Below are 19,727 nucleotides of genomic sequence, written 5' to 3' on the forward strand. Positions count from 1 at the left end.
CCTCTGATGCCTTATTATAGGTGAATTACAGTACGACTGCATCACTGTTTCATTATTTGCACAGGCATTTTGGCCCTAAACAGAATTTTATTATCTACAAAGCATAAAAATACCCAGTACTGCAAAGAATTAATTTAGAGAACCTAAGCATATTGCACAGAACATAAAGTTGACCTTTACCGTCTACAGCTTTTGGAATGGAGTGGGATGTGGAACACATCATAGATTTAATGTGGCACAACGCTGTCTGCAGAAACTTGGGTGGGACTGTGACTGCCTGCCCATTGCACCCGATGATTGAATCTGCTGTCACCAGCATCCTGATAATAATGAACATTCAGCTTAACGACCGTGATTATGATTATCATAATTGATGTGCAAGTGCAGTGTGTGGGGATCATTACAGCTGAACTGTACAGCAGAGAAACATGCCTTAGTTATGGATAATTTTACTTTTATGCATTGATTGGGATAAAATATGCCTTTCAAGTTCAACAGGCCAGCTTGATATAATTTTAGGAAGATTTCTACATGTATGAATTGATGATTGTGAGCTTCCTGCAAAACAGTCATTCTAGCTGTTTGTTTTGAATTGTTTCATTCCATTAATAAGGGGAAATAAATAATTAGACATTGTTGAGTGGAAATTGCTTATAGAGTACCACCAGCATTAATCAGATATCAAGTTCAAATATTTCTGATTGTCATGGCCTTGCCTAGGCTAGGAAAAATAGCCTTTTAATTCATCACCAACACAATTCTATTTTTGGTGGAGCAGTAGAAATTTGGCTGTAGTCAACACTACTGGCATTTTCACACTGTATTGTGTAGCTGTTAGAGCAGGCAATAGCTGTTCCTTATATAAATTATATCGCTTCTATCTTTGTCACCAGAGGCAGAGAATTACAGGCTCAAATTCAGCCAGTGTAGATAAAGGCACAATCAACAGCTTCAGTAGATTTTGTTGGACAGTGGTTCCATTCAACGGAGATTATATGAAGCTGCAGAAGTACTTAATTAAATCATGACTTATATAACAGATAAACACCAGTGTGTGTAAGTATTTTAAGCCAGAGTTTATATAAGGAATGTTATGACATAAGTATAATGCAAAGTGTAGGGTTTCATTGATTTATACTAGGTGTAAATTTGGCTCTTTGTCCAAGAACTGGCAGAAATTTCCTATCTGGGACAATAGAGATAACAGACTATGGAAAAAATTCTTAATCTTTGACTTGCTTTCTACCATAAATAAGATTGTAAGGATCAAATCTCTGTGAATGTCTCAACTGCATAATTCCTCTCATGTGACTTCACTAAGTTTGGACTTTCTATGATGAAAAAGAGAACCCCCTGTGTGTCTGAGGAATTCATCCTATTTTATGTAGTCTGCTGCTTCTGAAAGTTCAATAGCCTCTGTGGTTTTCATTGGCACTCACATTATGGTCCAAGTGGAATCACATTATTAGGTAGGGCCATAGTTTCCAGATATGTGGGAGGAGATCCACAAGGAGAACCTAATATGGTCTGAAAATCTCAGTGCATTAGAAAGTGAGTGTGACTCTTCTATGTGGCCATGGCCAACCCATTTTCTTCCACATTTTTCTGACACCACTGTGTCCTGTGGTTCCACAGCAGATTTATCTTTGCTATAGTATTACTGCGAGGGAAAAATAGGGCGGGGGGGTCATTTGTTCTGTTTGAAAATTAGTTTCATCCCTTGTAGGACCAACAACATAGTCACAACAATCATGTGTCTAGTGGATGATGTCATTACATGGCAGAATTGTTTGATACACTATTCATGCTTTTCCATCCCTGACTATACTGAAATTTAAATAAAATTCACCTTAACTCCATTTTTCCTAACCTTGCAGTGATTGGACTTGATAGGTATAATGTATGTGTGAAGCTTTAAACTTTTTCTCTCTGATTGTGACTCCATGACAATTTTTTTAAAGGAATTTGCTAGTTTTCTTTCATTTTATTTAGGAAAAAAAGATTACACAAGAATAGTTTCTAATAGTGTGATGTTGGCTAATGAATGTGCATCTGTACTATCAGCCTTATTACATGTTTTAAAACTTTTAAGGCCATATTTACTAGTATGGCTTGTGCCAGAAGTTACTAATATACAATGAGAAGAGCTAGCACATTTTGAATATCAGATTCTTACTTCCCCAATCCAACTGCAATGTGTTTTCCTAGGCAATGCGGAGCTGACATAATGTGGCAGCCAGAAGTGACTCTATTGTAGGGGAGTTATTAGATGATCTGTAAGAGTTTGCTTGTTACACTACCGGTTTCCTCATGAGCCATGTCAGGGATAATAAGGGTTGTTGCCAAAGTGTGTTGCACTCCAGCAATCCCTGGCCAATGACATGGCTCCTGTATGATTATTACTGCTGGCATGACTTGATGTATCTATTCAGATGCTCCAAATGGACCCTTAGTTTGAGTTATCAACTATCTGTTTCCAAGATAAGGCTGCTTTCTCTCACTCTTCTTCCTATCCCAAGTCCTGCACCAAACCAAATCATTTAAACTCAAGGATCTGGTCCTGCAACAATACATCCTATACTATTCATGAAAAGTCTGTCTTTTGTACCCTGTAGCATGTATTTTCTGCTCTCAGAACAACCATTGTGAGTCGAAACGCTGCTGTATCTTCATGTGAAAATCAACTTGAGTAATTCCCTGCCTCCACACAGGGCAATTCCCACAGCAGCATTACTCCTTGGAGCACAGGCATTTGGCTACCTGGTTAGGTAGTACAAAAAAGCAGTGTTGCCCAATTTAATGTCACAGACCAGCTTAATAAGCAAGTGGTCTCTGAAACTGGGTAACAAAAAATGGCTTAAAGTCACTTTTGCAACTTCTTCTGAATTTTTTGCTTTTTTTAGTAAATGTCATAATATACTGTTGAGAAGGAAGTGTATTAAAAGGCAGGAGTAGGTCATATCCAACAGTGGGAACACCAGACACTACCTCTCATTCACAGGACTAGAATGAAATATCTCTCATTATAAGATGCACCCATTCAGTCTTCCAGGAAAGCAAATGACAGTTTCAACTTTTGACAGTTGACATAATGATTTTTCCAGATTCCTTACTGAATGACTGTGTCATATTTACAGAAATACATTTTGTTATGAAGATTACTTTCAGAGCTCCCATTGGAAAAGTTCTTGAGCTGTAGATCGTTTCTTTTGAGAAAATCCTTAAGGTCACCGCTGCTGGGCTGCCTTTCAAAAATGCTGCTCTTGATATATGTAATGTAAATGATTATTAACTATCAACAATCTTTCAAATTATTTTCTTAGATGTAGAAAGAAGGTAAACACTGTGAAGCAAATTAAAATATACAAAATGTATTCCTGGCTACTGTTTAACTAAATGCGGAAAAGAATCTGTGGATAACTGGAAGGCTGAAAAAGGTTGGAAAAACTTTATGGTGAAGGTTACTGTTGAGTTACAGGGTCTGATTTTGAGGGAATACGACAAAGTAATGACTGAGAAGAGTCAAACCATTCAGTTACTTGCATAAGAAAAGATACTGTCACCACTTTTCTAACCAAATCCATTGTAGTGGTTATTTGTAAGGGTTTGTCGGTAACTAGTTGAGTATTTTATAAAACCTGATTTTCAGTGCTGTAATTTCTCAATGGGAAAATGCAGTCCCTTGATGATGATCCAAGGCTTTGAAGAATAAATTGATTCGAAAGAGAAAATTAGATGGTACTTATTATACTGTCTAACTAGCAATTCTGTGTCATTTGTCTGTTGGATGATAAATGTCTTGCTTTGCCTACCTTCTTCATTTAATAAAGTAACTTGTATGTTAGTGGCGTAAAAGAAAATCTTGCTTTGTAGTAAGAGCTAACTTGAACAAATATTTCTTTGAGGGGGATATATGTATGTTTTAACTCTCTAAATCATTCCCATTGTACACATTGCTTGAACATTTTAAAGCCTCTTGTTTAGTCAAAGTCTTTAGAAATAGAGTATCTTGACCAATTCCTTCAGTACATGCTTAGAGTACATTACAGTAAACTGTGGCAGAGCTTTTAATACAAAAAAATAATCAGTTGAGCTGGAAACAGTAGAGTTTGAAGTTACACCTAATTTGTTTTGTTTATATTGTTTTTAGGTGTTCACTATTTGGATATTATTTTCTTTGTTGGAATTAAATTCTCACACTAAACTAGGAAGTGCTTGGCCTTGCCTTTTGATGACAGTTTTGGATGGGCTGTTCAGCATTCTTGGAATTAAGTAGATTTGTTTATATATCTGCCAAACATAATGTATTTCAACTCAATTCAATTTGCCACAGTATTGAATTAAAAAGGCTATATTTTGAAGTCACTTAAAATTCTTTATGGAACATATCTGCAAAAGCAAGCTACTTATTATTTGATAATACTCACCTAGACCTTGTTTGTGCTGGTTAAATAGAGTTGAAATGAAAGTAACAGAAAGCTTCTCACAATCCGCTAAGAATTACATGGTCCATATAAATGTTGAAAAATGCAGGTATGAGAACTGATCCTCAGTGCCTAGCATAATTGAGATATATCTCTGAAGCTAGGCTAATTTGCATCAGATAAGGATCTGGCCCATAATGAATAGAATCAATATGTGGAAAAATGCTATTTAGAAAGAATGTTCTGAGAAAAATAGTGTTACCCATTTTCACAGAAAAATAGACAGTGGTTTTTATCTCATCTTTAAATGTGTTTGCTGTGAGTTTGCAGTTGAAGTCTAAAATCAGAAGCACATATTCTGGTGACTTCTTCTAACAGATACACTTAGGACTACAGAATGTTGCATCTTAAAATGATGCCTGAATGACATATTTTGTCACACTGACCCATTATGACTGAATAGTTGTATAATTTGTAGTGCTATTAATACCTATAGCTGTTCTGAATGGATTCTAAGAGGTTATGCCAGGTATGTGCCCAAGATGAGAGACATACTGCAAGTTTTTGTTGTTTTGAAGATCTCTCCAGAGAGCAAGAGTAGATTATTCTTAGAGCAGTAGGACTTCAGTGCAATAAAATGGATTTTAGAGTAATCTACATTCCCTGAATAGGAAAAATCACAGTAACAGATAGCTTCGTGCACTTACGTTGGAATGAATGAGAGACTGTAAGTAATACAGACTGCTTGTTGTTTTAATGGTTTGATGTAAGTAGCTACTGCTTCTTTCTTTAAAATTTATATCATGAATCAACTCTGAATTTGTTTGCTCTATTTTAAATAGTAATATGATATACACTTTGGAACAGACTTCAGTGTTTATTCATTTAATGCAATGAAGAGCTGGTTTCAACATGCCCTTTATAAACTGAGGTTAAAAGGGTGTTCCCTTCTCCATGATAGAGATAAGAAACTATATTCTTTCTTCTCTTACAGTTTTTGTTGGTCTCAGCATAAAATATGAAGGGAAGCTGAAAGGCATATCCACATAAGGAGTTATTTATGAGTAGGTGTATTACCATCTGTTAATATTCTAGAATGAGAGTTATGGAATTATTCAGGAATAACCTTTGCACTTCAAATTCAGACTTCACTTCCATTTAAATAGTGTTACAAGCTTTGAGTTAATGTACAGAGGTAACAGCATCTAAAGTAAAGGGTATAAGATACAAGGGCTGTGATGCCCACAGTATCTGTTTCAGAACTGTATTGGTTTTGTTTTCCATAATGAGAATATTTGAGTAGGAATTTACATTTTGTCTGTGATAATAGAAACTAATAATATTCCCAGCCAGTAGCTTTGAGACATGTTAGGATCCCTCACCTGTAGTTGTATGAAGGAATGACAGCAGAAGTGGTAAGTGCTTGTCATTAACGACTGAATGCCCTGCTCTTTTAAAAGTATAACTTGTTAGGTATGAGAGTCTCAAACTTGGGGGGGGCGGGGGGGGAGAAAAAAAAGAGAAACAATAAGAACATTGCATATTAACAGACTTTGTACACTAATGTGAAGCTGCTTGATTGAGCAGTGTAGTGTCAACCATGTCTTTCTTCTAATGCTAAAAGTAATGCACATAGACAGAGTGACAATCAGAGTACAGCCTCCCATCAGCTGTAATTAATCTTTTAGTTAACAGAGACTAGAAAAGCTTCTCATCAGCCTCTTCTGAAGTCTGAGGCACCCTGTTTTTTGATGTTTGCATTCTGAGTAAAATTGTCCCCACCAGTTCTAACAAATTGAAACACCAGGCTAATTATGGCAGCTAATGAAGTGTGTGGAATGGTCACAGCTTGTCGTGAAACTGTTCCTTCAGCTCAGATTAGAGTTTCATCAATCACTTTTTTAAACTGATCCAGAATTGCTTCTGCCCAGTGCTTGGCATTTTTAATGCTGTTTCTGTAATTGGTTTTTTCCCCAAAGCTTAGGCTATTTTTTGAAATATTACATTCTCAGGATAGGACTTACAAACTCCAGTTTATAAAAAAACATTTCATTATCGCCTCTATCAGCTGATCAAGTGCTAGAAAGCTAATAAAAGAAGCAGAAATATAAAATTTGATATATTGCTTTTAATCCAGCTAAAGGTAGCAATAAAGCATATACACATATATGTATATGAATCATTATTACTGTGGGCTGGATGTATACTGCAATCTCATGAGACATGGTTTGTGGGCTGGATGGTTCAAATCCCACTGAAGGACCTAAATGAAATGAATGAGTTGGTCTTAGCTTATTTCCTAGTGGATTGTGGTCCTCCATATATCACTCAAAGAGTTTGGCATGATTTGTAGTTTTTACAGATGCCCAAGCCTTTGGCAGAAAGAAGACCAAAATGTGTTGCTATTTAAAGAATTTCAACACTTCAGGTCAAATCCAAAGTCCTCAGAGAAGTATAGGAAACTTTACAGTATAACTTATACTGCCACTACACTGTCAATGAATAAATTAGCATATAAAACATTGTAAAAATTCCTAGTTCCTGTTCGCTTATAAGAGTACTCAGCTATACATTGAAAGTTCTGCATAGACATTAAAGACATAGATGTTAAAGTTTAAGGCTAAATTCTTTCCTCAACATGGACAACGGAGTGTAGAATTTAGTTTGGAAGTTATCCAGCTAAAAAATGAAATAAACTTTTGCTTATGTACTACCATAGAATATATTTGCACAAGTTGTTACATTTAGTATATATAACATGTGTTCATATCAGAACCAAGACAGCGTGCATTTAGTTTTTGAAGTGTTCAACAATCTGTTTTTTAGATTTGTGCTAATATGTGTAATCCATTTCATTTTTCTGAACACTGTTGAACCTGAAATAATGTTTGGCTATAAATATAAACTGTTCCTCTCCCTGAAGTTTCTTAATCAGCAGCAGTTTGACAGAACTAGCTTCATGTCAATGCCAAAACAGATCTGTGGCACCAGAGTGAATAATCAGTGTTGCTGATGCTATTCCTGAACTGTATCAAAGAACTGGTGGCCTTACGCAAGAGAAAAAGTGCCATTGAAAAATGAAGACAAACATGACACACAAAGAAGTTATGTTATCATATATGAATAAATATGGACAGAAAAAATAACAATAGGTATTAGCCTAAGAGCTATTGTTCCAGTTTTATTGATTAGTGAGAACATTTGTGAACACTGGATAGGAGTCGAGTAGTTTTTCTAGTGTTAGCTGATCTCCAAAGTAAGCTGCCTGCAAAATGAGAAAGGCCTTTTCCTGTTTGGTCATTTCAATCTCTTCTGAAGATAGCTTATTTATAAAACAGGAAAGCTGTTTTTCTCTTTAGCTTTCATCACTGCTAGGGCACACTGCTGACTCATGTTTAGCTAGTTGCCCACCAGGAGCCCCAGGTCCTCTTCTGCAGAGCTGCTACCCGGCCTCTCAGCCTCCAGCCTGCTTTGTTCCTAGGGTTAGTCTATGCCAGGTGCATTTGTCCGTACTATATCTTGTGAGGTTCTGTCAGGCCATTCCTCTAGCCTGTCTACATCACTCTGAATGATAGCCCTCAAGTGTATCGATGGCACCCATTAGTTTGGTGTTGTCCGTGAACTTGACAAGAGTGCATTCCATCTCCACCTCCAGGTCACTGATGAAGATATTAAACAAGATGGGTCCCAAGGTAGCACCTGAGGAAATACATTTGTACCCAAGTTCCAGTTAGAGTACAAACCATTCATTCCTACCCTTTGAACCTGCTACTCCAGACAGTTATTACATCTATTAGTCTGCACATCTAGACTATAATTTACCGACTTTGTTAAAAGGATTCTCTGGGAGATTGTGTTGAAAGCCTTGCTAAAGCTCAGCTAGAGAGCATCCACTGTTCTCCTTTGATCTGCATATCTAGTCATTCCATCACAGAATGCAATCAGGTTCGAAAGCATCATCCAGGACGATGTCAAACGAGATGAAATCTAACTGGAGTACTGTTTTTGCTGCATATGCCAAATACAGTGCAATCAATGTGCCTTTTTTTTATTATTGATTCTAAATGATTACAACTTCTTTTCGAACAGATACAACTTAACCTGAAAAGATAAAAAATATTTTCACTTGAGGATTTCAACTCAGAATTTTTCCTCCTTAACTCCTAGTGGCATGATTTTGGCAAGTTAGAGGTAGTTGCAACTTGATCTTGGCAGGTTAAACATTTTCTGGATTTAGTCCAGCAGGTTAAAAGTGGTTCTGAGTTTGTCTTGGCAGTCAACACTTGGCACTGGCTTATTTTCAGCTGGAAGGAGAATGTTGTGGTTGAACAGATTAGACAATGAAAGGGGCAGCTTATAAATGGCATAAGTCAAGATATTTCTCCCTAAGTGCATTATTTTCTAATACAAATCCTGTTGCTAGCACAGTGTGTGTGATGGACAGAACAAGGAGTTGGTTTAAAAATACAAGCACTATGATAAAAAAATGTCCTTACTTTTTCATCAGATGTTTTTAAGACTCTCTATTTTTCTATACACAGGAATGTAGTGTTAGGCATAGTTCCACCTCAGATTTAATAACTTCATAAAAGGGTTATGTATTACTCGGCAGTGTGTTTTCATACTTGACAATGTTATTTATACATCTTAAATAAATTAAGATGAACATCTACTCCCCTCTTCAAAAATATTTTGTTAAAATACCCTGCAAGAAGTAGGCATTTGCATGAAAATAGCAAATAAACACCTCTTGGGATTCTGAATACCTACTGAACTATTTCAACGGCACATTTGTTTTTTAGCCCAGATTCAGTAAAGTTCAAGGGTATCCAAGTATGAAATAACTTGTGGAGAAATTCACATTAGTTTCTTAATTTAATTTACTTGTAAAAAAAAAAAAAAAAAAGGCTATCTTAGTTGAAAAAATAAAATATTTTCTTTGGCAATTTTGGTTCAAATACAGACATTCAGAACAGAATTTGGGTGATGTTTCGTAACATTGACTAAAGTATGGTACAGCATGCACTGTAACTTTGTGTGTGGCAAGCTATGCTTTTAATATTGACACTGGCTCCGAATACGTCTAAAAGTACCTGAAAAGTGTCTACATAAAGGTGATTTATTCTTCTTCAGTAATTAGCTTTATTCACATAAATAAATTCATTACCTGAGCAGCTATTTGTAAAGGAGAATATATTTCTTTTTAAAGCATTGCAAAGCTAGTACATGTTTGGGAGGAAGGACCAGACAGTGTCTGGCTTGCAGATCATCAATAAATGGCATAAATGAACTTGGAGGGTACAGCTGGGAATTCCACCCTTCCTTCCCCTTAGGCTACCACAATGACTGCAGGGTACTAAGTGAATGTAACAAATGCAAATTTGGACCACAAATCTTCATTGCTGGTTATATTACACATGAAACAAAGGACAGGCTAGTTTCAGATCCCAGGCTAATTTTAGAGAGACAATACTTACAAGAAAAAGTAATTCACTGGACCAAATCCTTCCCCTTTTTTCCGTTGTCCTTCCTTTCACAAAACTTCCATCAAAGCCAAGAGATAATTTACTATTGCTTGTGAAAAAGCACTGTAAGGGTTGACATATTTGTAATCCTTAATGAACACAGCTATTGCAAAATGTCTTATTCATTTAGAAATATTTGTGCTTTCCTTGTACAATGGCTCGAACTATTGCATTCTCAAAAAGCATTATTATTTTCTGTCATGTCATAGCTTAATTTGTGCAGCTATGGAAGGGTATAGGGGGATATGCTTTTGTTCCTTTGTCCAAACTGCTTCTAACCATGCAGGAGCAGAAACAGGATCTTTTCAAGGCTAGAACACATCCTCTCCTGTGTTGCACAGATGAGGACAAGAAGTTTTAGAGCTTGACTTGTGTTAGCCAGTTATCTCCAGTTATCTCCAAAGCACAGATTAACACAGTTTAGCTGCTGAGCTAAGAAAGCGAACTTCAGTGAGCACAGATTAGCAGCAGAACACTTCCTTCCCAGAATATTAGAGAAAGGGAGGAATAAAGTTATAGTTTCCATGTTAGGCTGTCACAGAGGAGCACACACTGCTGTGCTGCTCGTACTGGACACATCATGCAGGAAGTATCTAAACCTATGTGATTATCAGATCAGTGGTTTTTCAAATTCATGAACCATAATTAGAAATCTTTCATAATTTCTAGCAAGCACTGTTTGGTTTCCTCATTTACAATTCCAAAAGATGAAATGTGTAAGAGTCAGTGATAGTTATAAACCTCCATGAAACTTTAAGTGTAATAATAATGAAATGTTTGTTACATAAATTAAATAGCAATTAATGTTTTCTCTTTCTGTTTGGAAGATGGCATATTAAAATAGTGTTGTTAGATTTCCTGCTGTGAACATAATTTCCTGATTTTTTTTTACAACACATTATCGTAATGTCAATAAAAGACTAAAACTAACAAGTAGGAAAAACTTGCCTGATGTAAGTGTAACACAGAAGGTTATAAAGTTGCCTTTTATGATGGCTATACAATATCATTTTATTTTAACATCTAATAGCAAGTTGATTCAAAGGGTAAGACTTGAACTTACAAAGTCATTAAAGCAAGTAGAAAATTGCCTTCTACCGTAGTCACCCAGTCTTTTTAAATCAAAGAGTTTTATTGTTGTTGATGATGTTTGCATTTGCAGGAGGTAATTAGGGAATGAGTTAGACATCACATTCAGAGCCCTCAAGCTTGTCAAGAAGAACCATAAACTTCACTCGCCAAAAAAAAAAAAAATAAATCCCAGGCAGTTTAGGAGGGAAATTGCAGAGAATAGGGGGAAAAAGGATGATAACGTTTTAGGTCAGTTTGACCACTGCTGTGGCAATCTGCTATACGGAGAAGCTCATAAAGTCTTCATGGAAGCACAGGTTTTTTCATTGCACTTATCCAAAAGAACAAAATTTAGAGGGTTTAGAACTGGTAGCAGTAGTAGACAGTCAAAGGAGGAGATAGATGATGGCTCCTAGTTCTCCTCCTCTGCATTGTGCTGGCAAGCTGAATAGGGAAAGGTGTAATTCTACCCTCTTCATCACAGCAGTGGTCACTTGTCCACTGTCACACAGGGAACTCCGATTAGGCACGCTTTTCCCTGGCAGCCAGTATCTCTGCACTGACACAATGAGATCCAGTCCCTAAGGCATAATCCAGGCTTTTGTTATTATCTCTTATTTGAAGGGGCTAGTTGACCCAATTGGTTAACACATTAGCTTTTCAATTTTATAGCCTTAAGTCACAGAAGACCTATTCCTCGTTTTTGGATATTTCTCCACAGCGGAAAGCAAAATTGGCAGTCTGTGCCCACCAGCCACAAAAACAGAGTTACGCCAAACAACTGTGTCCTGAACTTTATGGCTAATTAGCTGTTGAAGCTATGCCCAAGAAATAGGTTCTGTTGCCCATGGGAAGAAGTGTGTAGCCATTATTAATGTCCCAGCTCATATCTCTCAATAGGTCTTATGAGCAGTGCTGCTTAAAGAGACTAAATGTACAACGGGGAATTAAAAATTATAGTACCCCTTTCACTGACTGAAATATTGTAAACTTGTTTCACTGGGGCCAGGATTGGTGTCAATGTACTTTGTGTGAAAAGTGCAATAGAAGCATTAGTATTTGACAGCCCTGGTTGAAATAAGTGAAATTAATGGAGCTCTTTTCATATACGACAAGGCCATGGCACCCCTTTCATGCTGCTTACAGACAGAGAAAAGTCAATACTTTTTTATTACTTGATGCTGACCTACATTCTGCACTACAAGTGCCAGGCCCACTAATTGGTTTCAGTTGTGAGAAAAGTTTGCCCCAAAGAAACACTGGAGCAGATAAATCAATCTTTTTTAGGGTAGCTTAGTGGGTTTTGAGCACTTGAAATGACATTTGTGTTGTATTGACAGAATGGGTTGTTACACTCATTTTGTCATGTCAGAAGGCCCTGTACTAGTTGGAAGTATTGTTAACCAGTATTGATAAATTTGCTAAGAATAAAAGTTAGCTGGATCAACACTTTACTTGTATAACAGCTTGCCATTTCTGGTTTGCTTCCTTGTTAGAGACCTCCGTGGCTATTAATAGGTCAGGAGGCTTACTATGACAGCTCAATTTAAAACTCTAATTTTACTATTACAAGCATTAGGATCATAGGCAATACTTGAATATGACCACTTAGTATTAAACAGAGGGGGCTGTGGACTATGGCTGTACAGTGGCACTTGGCAGTACTGCCTGGTTTTCAAATGAGGTGTGCACATGAGCTGTCTCCCAGCCTTGTGGGGAAAGCAAGATTGCTCAGTGGGCTTGCCCTACGCTAAGGAAGTAACTACTGCACGGACATTTACGCAGAATTTCCTATTGCAGCTTCTAAAGTGTTGATGTGTACCTGTGGATGTTGCTTTAAAGCTAAAGAAAAGTGAGTTTTGTTTCCTGTCTTTACTATTCAATAGCCTGAAGATAGAATTAGGATTCTAGCAGCTGTGCCCACTTTTCAGTTATTCCTTTTGCCATTGATTCTTCTCAACAGATATAATTCCAGCACTACAAAAAAGTTATTCTGAAATCCAATCCTTTCATGGAGTGGTTTATCTTTTGCATAGCACATGGTGTCATGGTTGACGTCATGCAATTATACAGTGTCTTCAGTATCGTTAGGCTGGCTCAGAAGAGGACTCAGTGCTCTGCATCACCGCTATAGGTAGAATGCTTTTCATTAGAGAGGTTATACAATTTATCTTTGAAACATCTTCACGCGCTGCTTCTCCTAACCTCTGACAGAAATCTCCATTCATGCAACCTAATGCAACTTTAATCTCCATTTATGCAACCGAATCTCTATTTATGCAACAAAATGAAATTTTGTCATTACAGAGAAAGACTATGCGAAGCTGTAAATCAGGTATCATAAGTTTATTGGAAGCTTATTGTTCTAAGTTTATCATGTGCTTTACAGCGTCATAATTACTACAGACTTGGTAGATTTGCTGTAGGAAATTACCTGAGGTGTGTACGCAGGAGCAGTAAATAAATGGTCATAACAGTACTTTTTAGCCTTAAAATCTGAGTAGATATGCTACTGCTGTTTGCCTATTCTTGCTTTGGTCTGAAGCAGCTGACTTTCTACTTCATTAAATTTCCAAAAAGATAATTAATTGTAATTCCTATCTCATTCCAAAGTACATTTTTATATTACAGGAAATTGTACAGTATTCTCAAAATTGTTTGGAAAGAAAGACTGTTAGTGCAAATTTATCACTAGAATATGAGGGAACACATTTTCAAAGGCCTTCAAGCTGGTCTACAAGGTCTCGTTGGTTTGCCAGTGTTATTTGTACATGGTCTGTACTTATGAATGTCTACATACTCAGATGTAAAATCTCTTTAGAAATTGCTTTAATAATAACATTCCAAAGACAAACTATGTGAGCATTTGGCAAGTCTAATCTATTACATCAGAGTGTGCTGATTGAGACAAATCTTTGGCGGCTTTATGTCACCTTTTTTGACTCCATGTTTAGAACTGATGAGCACACATGACAGTCAAGTAGTCAAATACATTGAAAGGGTCCGTAGGTCTTGTTAAGCTCTGTCAGTTGAACTTGAGTCACTTACAATTTACTAGAGTGAAAGGAGTCAAAGCTTGACAAGTTTAAAAAGGAAGTGTTATATTAACTTCATTTGGGAATTTAAAAATAGGTCTCGGTCCTGAGAATTACGGGTCTCTGATGCTGAGAATTATATGGCATGATTTAAGAACGCATTGTGGAAAAAATCCATAAAGCTCAGCTCTGTGCTCCTATGATCCTGAGACTGCAAAACTGTAGGGTCAATCTCACCAATAGGTGGGAATTCATATGTAAGCTAATTCATTCCAGCTACCGACGATGAGGGGCTGACAATGAAAATAATTTTGAAGAAGCCTGTTTTTCTCCACTCACAACTTTTGTTCTTGCAGCTTCAAAAGCATTATCTACATAACTTCATAACTTCTATGCTAAGTAGCAATCAGCTTAAATTCAAGATGATCCTGGCACTCCTCCAGAATCAACCAGTAGTGCATTGCAGTACTTCACTGCACAACTGAAGCAACATTTCACCATCAAATTCGATAGACATGAGAACATGGCTTCCAATTCCTTTCCCTTTATGCTGCTACAATGATACAGTAGGACAGACTCGCTTCAGCACTGTGATGTAGATCTTGCAAGGCCAAGGGGTATTTTCAGGCCTTACTTTCTCACACTGTTGAAACGTGATTAAAATCTATATCTTCAAATACAGAAATGGCTGGGGTTCTTTTCCTAAAAAGATATTTACATTTTATATGCATACTGTGCAACATTTACCTAGTGTACGTTCTAAAGTTCTTCAATTAGTCTGACTGTAAAGCCAGCAAGACTTTTATTTATCCATCAGACTATGTGATGCTTCCTAAATGTGGTCAAACATAACTGCTGTCGTCATAATCGGAGCCAGTTGTTTAAATGCTCAGTTGTGAGTATCTAGTGAAATAGCTTTAAATAACAAGATAAACAGTACAGCTGCCAACCCAAAGTAATCTTACACTGAGGGGGCGTGTGGCACAGAAAATTTCCTCTTTGTCATTTTGATTTGAGTTTGAAGCTGGACCTGGGCTTAGTTCCAGCTCAAAAAACTGTTCACTTCAAAGGCTCCTAAATCGTCCCAAGGAGCTAATTCTGGCAGGCAATTGTTTTTGTTTGGCCAGGCATCCTAATAGCAAAAGCCGTCTGCTCCAGCAAATGAAGACTTCTTCAATGCTCAGACTTACCATTCCTGATTCTATCCTGATGTGGGGGGTGTACACCTTTTACTGGCTTCCCTGTCTCATCCCAAGTTCACTGCTTTTTTTGTTAAACTGTACCTAACTGTCCTGCATGTAAATTTAAAATAGACTTCTTATTTTCAAAATAAAGGATCCTGTATTCTGCTCTGAATTACTGCTTAATCCTAAATTATAGCTGTGTTATCTGTTTGCTCTCTTGGCAACTAGAGCCGTTTTTTTTTTTTTCCCATGAACAATATTAACCTGGTGAATTTACTGAGTTAAATATAACTAGCTTCACTTTAGAAGGAAACTATTTGCAGTTATACTGGAGTTATAATAATATTTATTATAATAATTATATGGACAACTTTTCCTGCAGGAAGAAGGTGCTTGTGATGCCAAACACACAATGAAAATCAAAATACTCTGCCATTCTTAAAGTATAATAAGAAAATACACAAATAGGCTATTTCTATTGGGTAAGACATTGGGCAGTACAAGCTTAGAGAATCATTAAAGATTAAATCTTGTGAACAGTTAAGAATGGGGCAGTACTCACTTTCACACCACACAGGGCGTATTTCATTTTGAATGTATATGTCTACCTTGCTATTTTAAGATTTATGCACCAGAATGTTGGAGGAATCATACCAAATAACTTTAAGTATGAGGTGTAAGAAATGATATGGTCACAGTTTGGCAATCCGCAGTGCAGCTGAAACTCAGGTGGGCCATGTCAGCGTTTGCAGGAAGCTTACCAGAGTTGTTGTTGCTCTGTCTGTTTATGGAGATTCAGCTGAACTGTGTTCTGTGAGGTAGCTAAGTCTAAATTATCCAGGGAGTGATAATTCTGCTTCATGTCATTTTTCAGAAAAAAAAAAAAAAAATAGTTTTCATTCTGTTTTTGAGAGAAAACCAAACCTTTCAAATTGCGAAATGTGTTGAAAAGGTAAAAATTCTGGCTTTCCTTCACTCATGGCCTCAGACATTTTATGGAGACATTGCATTTCCATGCCCTTTCACAGAGCATCATGTTGACAATAGAAAACTGTAGAAAGTGTTCAGACCAACTTCTTTCTTAAAAATTAGTCATCAGATCCCGGAAAGCTGGTAATTCATCTGTGGCCTGTTACTTTGAGAACAGGAAAACAATTTTAATGCAAAACAAATATTTGGTATTGCTGATACTATTCCCAGTATTTCAGGGTCAAAGAAAATAATTTTATTAAGAATGCTTTAAAACCTTGATCTAAACACCATGGACTTGCTAATCATTTACCACAAGGGTTTATTAGTAAGTAGCTAAATCAAAATACTGTTTAGAATTCTTAGCTTATTTGACTTTCTTGCTTGCTGGCTGTGTTAACATTGTAGTCTTAAGACACAGGTTCACTTGCATTTCTCTTATTCAATTTAGATTTGTAAGCATTTGCATTTTAAAAAGTGGAGTGTAATAACCAAGAGCTTTTCCTGAAAAAAATGCATTCAGGAATCACCCTGCTTGTATTTTTTCTATCAGAACTCCTAATCAATTTGTTGCCACTAATACTTATTTAATATATGTTCATTTTTTTACCATTTCTCATGGAGCTGATTTAATATCCATGTTTTAATGTTAAACAAGGTAGAAAAGTTAAAATATTGCAAGGATATCTTGCTGTCTTTAACTTACCTGGTTGCCAGGGAGGAGAATATAATGTTGTATACCATGATTTGCAAAAGACTATAAAATCTATGTTTTGGAGCAGGAAATTTTTGCAGTGCCTATAGTTACTTAGAGTTTGAAATACATATTTACTTGCAATTAAATAACTCAATTCTTCTGGTCTTCTTCAAAGTAATGTACATATAATAATGTATGTTTCATATACGTTATTTTGCATACTTTATATTGTAATTCATAGAATGAAATTCAACTAGAAGACAATATTTAAAGCTCTAAAATCCCTTAAAAAAAAAAAAAGGTTAAATTATGAAAGCCAAACTTAACACTTTTTTTGTCTCTCTTATTTCTTTAGGACTTTCAAACAGTGTTACCATCGATTGTTCTCTTTGAAAAGTTTGGGAAAACTTATTCCAGAACTGGGCAAATAGTGTAATCGTCCTGTAAACTATACAATATAAGACACCTGATACGTAATCAATAAATCTATTTCAGCAAACGCACAGCAATATGTTGACTGAATGTCTCATAAAGTACTCTTTCTGTAAAGTGATGTATACTATGTCTGAAGTAGTGTTAATTGATTTTGCTTGATCTTTAAGCAATATAGCTTCCAACATTAATCAAAAAAATTTTTTGTGTGTGTTTTTGCCAAAACAAAAAAAGCATTATCTTAGGAAAATGATTTCTGAAAATGCTATATTTTATTTAATGTAAAACCTTTAAGATAAAAAAACAGAGTAATCAAGTAAAAGACTTGGAATCACATTCTATTTATTACAGATTTGTAAGTGAGGTTAACACTAAAAAAAGAAAAAAAGTTTAAAAGTTACATCTGTTGTTTTTTTTCTCACGACTATAAATGTATCTGGTTTATCTTTGTTCATCATTTTCAGCGTTAGTATACATCCTTTTGGGATACTGACCTATCTCTTCAGAAGGACAGGATAGGCTATTTACATGGAAGATACTATTTTAAATCCTTTTAGCTCTTCTGTGGGTGGTACAACATCAGTGTTGAAAAAATAAAGTTCTAACAACATATACACCTTATTATTAGCTCAGTTTTTCTATGCCCACTTAATTTTCTTTATCAATAGCTGTGTATTTACTCCTAGTCCCGTGTTAAGCAGACTGCTATGTGGGAACATAATCATGTGATGCTTGGCAGAGAAGAACACGTTTGATCACACAAAACTGATATTTGTTTGCTGTGTTCACTTGCATGCAATCCTGCAAAATATTGAGTATCTCCAGAGCCCATTAACTTCAAAAGACTCAAAGAATTTAGCATCATGGGAAGACTTCAGCATTTCTTAAGAGCAAATCATAAGCTGATTCTTAAAATTAGGTGAGTGAATTTTTACAGGAGTTGTATGCTGAATTCTCTAGGATACCATGTTTGCTTTTCATATCATTTGACTCTATTTGAATCAAATATATCTGTTTATAATATTTGAATCTGTTACTCAATGGTAGGCTTTTTATTACTGAATTTTGTTATGTGATTCTTTTGTCCTCTACAAACGTGCAGAAAACCTCCATCAGATGTCTGTTTGTATGAGTACTTTCTGAACTAGGAGTCACAAATTTCACTTCTGCAGGTTTTCAGCTGTCAGACTACGTGAAAAAGTTTTACTGCTATCATACACAAGAATAAAAGCACTTTCAGTTCCGTTATGGTAGGTTATGGGTGCAGGCACCGGGCTGTAGTGTTGTCACTTTTTGGAGTTTGTCATTTTCAAGCTTTGAAAAGTTTATTCTTCTGCATGGCAATGAGAAATTAACTCTGGGAAGTGAGAAGCAGCCACCTCAGTGGCTGAGTCTCCCCGATAAGAGTTAATCTGATCAAATGTGTCAGAGTGCTTTAGTTGTTTGTGGAAGGGATTGAACATGAGACACTTGTGCAAAACTGTTGATGAATAAAGATGCCACAGTAATTTTTATATGTGAGAGCTATCTATTTGATTGCTTCAGCTTTAAGGTAGTTCATCACAGTCATTCACCCTGTGTTGCCTCTTTAACTTCATACCGCAGTTTCCCATCAGTCCGATTAGAAATGGCAATGCCTTTATCAGATTAATCTTTCTTTCTCATTCTTCCTTTCAGTATCTCTGACCCCAGGACAAAACAAAGCCTACCACGCAGACCAGCACCGCACTGGTGGTAGTGCTCATAGCTAAGGGTCTGAAGCACAGGTGGAGGTTAAAACCAACACGTCTGATTGTAATTGTTTGATATAAACACGCTTTTCCTCCTCTTAAGGAAGAAAAAACTTTCTCATTTCTAAGCAGCTAGCTACTTCCCAGAAACCTTCTTACACAAAAACAGGTCTGTTCATTTTATTACCTAAATAAATATCCACAAAATTAATAAAGTAGCAACCACGCTACCTGCCAGGTTTGTGTTTGGGGGTTCTTTTGCCAACTATATTTCATAGGGAATCCAATACTTTTCTTTAACTGGAGTTCACATAGAATTTATGTCATTCATCAGCATATAACATCTAACCTATTTTGTGTGGCCACGCTATAATCCCAGAATCCTTTCATTTCTCATTAAGTACATTCAGCACTTATTCAGTACATTTACACAAACCATTGATAATTATTCTAGTGAGACCTCTACCAATTCTTCCATTATGTAGAGATTTGTTATTTTTATTGCTCTCTTAAACTGCATATAAACACATGCAAAGAGTTAACAGAGGATTAGCTTGAAGATATTTTTAAATAGAAAAGCATATCAATCTATGAAACTTTTTCTTTTAGTTTTAACTCCCACCCAGATGCTGCACAGTCCAGGAACCTTTGTGAGCGTGG

The 19,727-nt window shown here is 36.3% G+C and overlaps 1 protein-coding gene across 2 annotated transcripts in view; it reads left to right on the plus strand.

Annotated features, from left to right (window-relative positions):
* Positions 1-18,780, plus strand: part of SPATA17 (spermatogenesis associated 17) — a 101,395-nt gene extending 82,615 nt beyond the window's left edge. For both annotated transcript variants that reach the window (XM_075497424.1, XM_075497423.1), the window contains one exon: positions 17,261-18,780. In XM_075497424.1, the coding sequence (XP_075353539.1) occupies positions 17,261-17,341 (81 nt within the window). In that variant the 3' untranslated portion in view covers positions 17,342-18,780. The remainder of the gene's footprint in view (positions 1-17,260) is intronic.
* Positions 18,781-19,727: the final 947 nt, after the last annotated feature.

The sequence above is a fragment of the Mycteria americana genome, chromosome 3 (assembly GCF_035582795.1).
Source record: "Mycteria americana isolate JAX WOST 10 ecotype Jacksonville Zoo and Gardens chromosome 3, USCA_MyAme_1.0, whole genome shotgun sequence".
Classification (NCBI taxonomy): Eukaryota; Metazoa; Chordata; class Aves; order Ciconiiformes; family Ciconiidae; genus Mycteria; species Mycteria americana.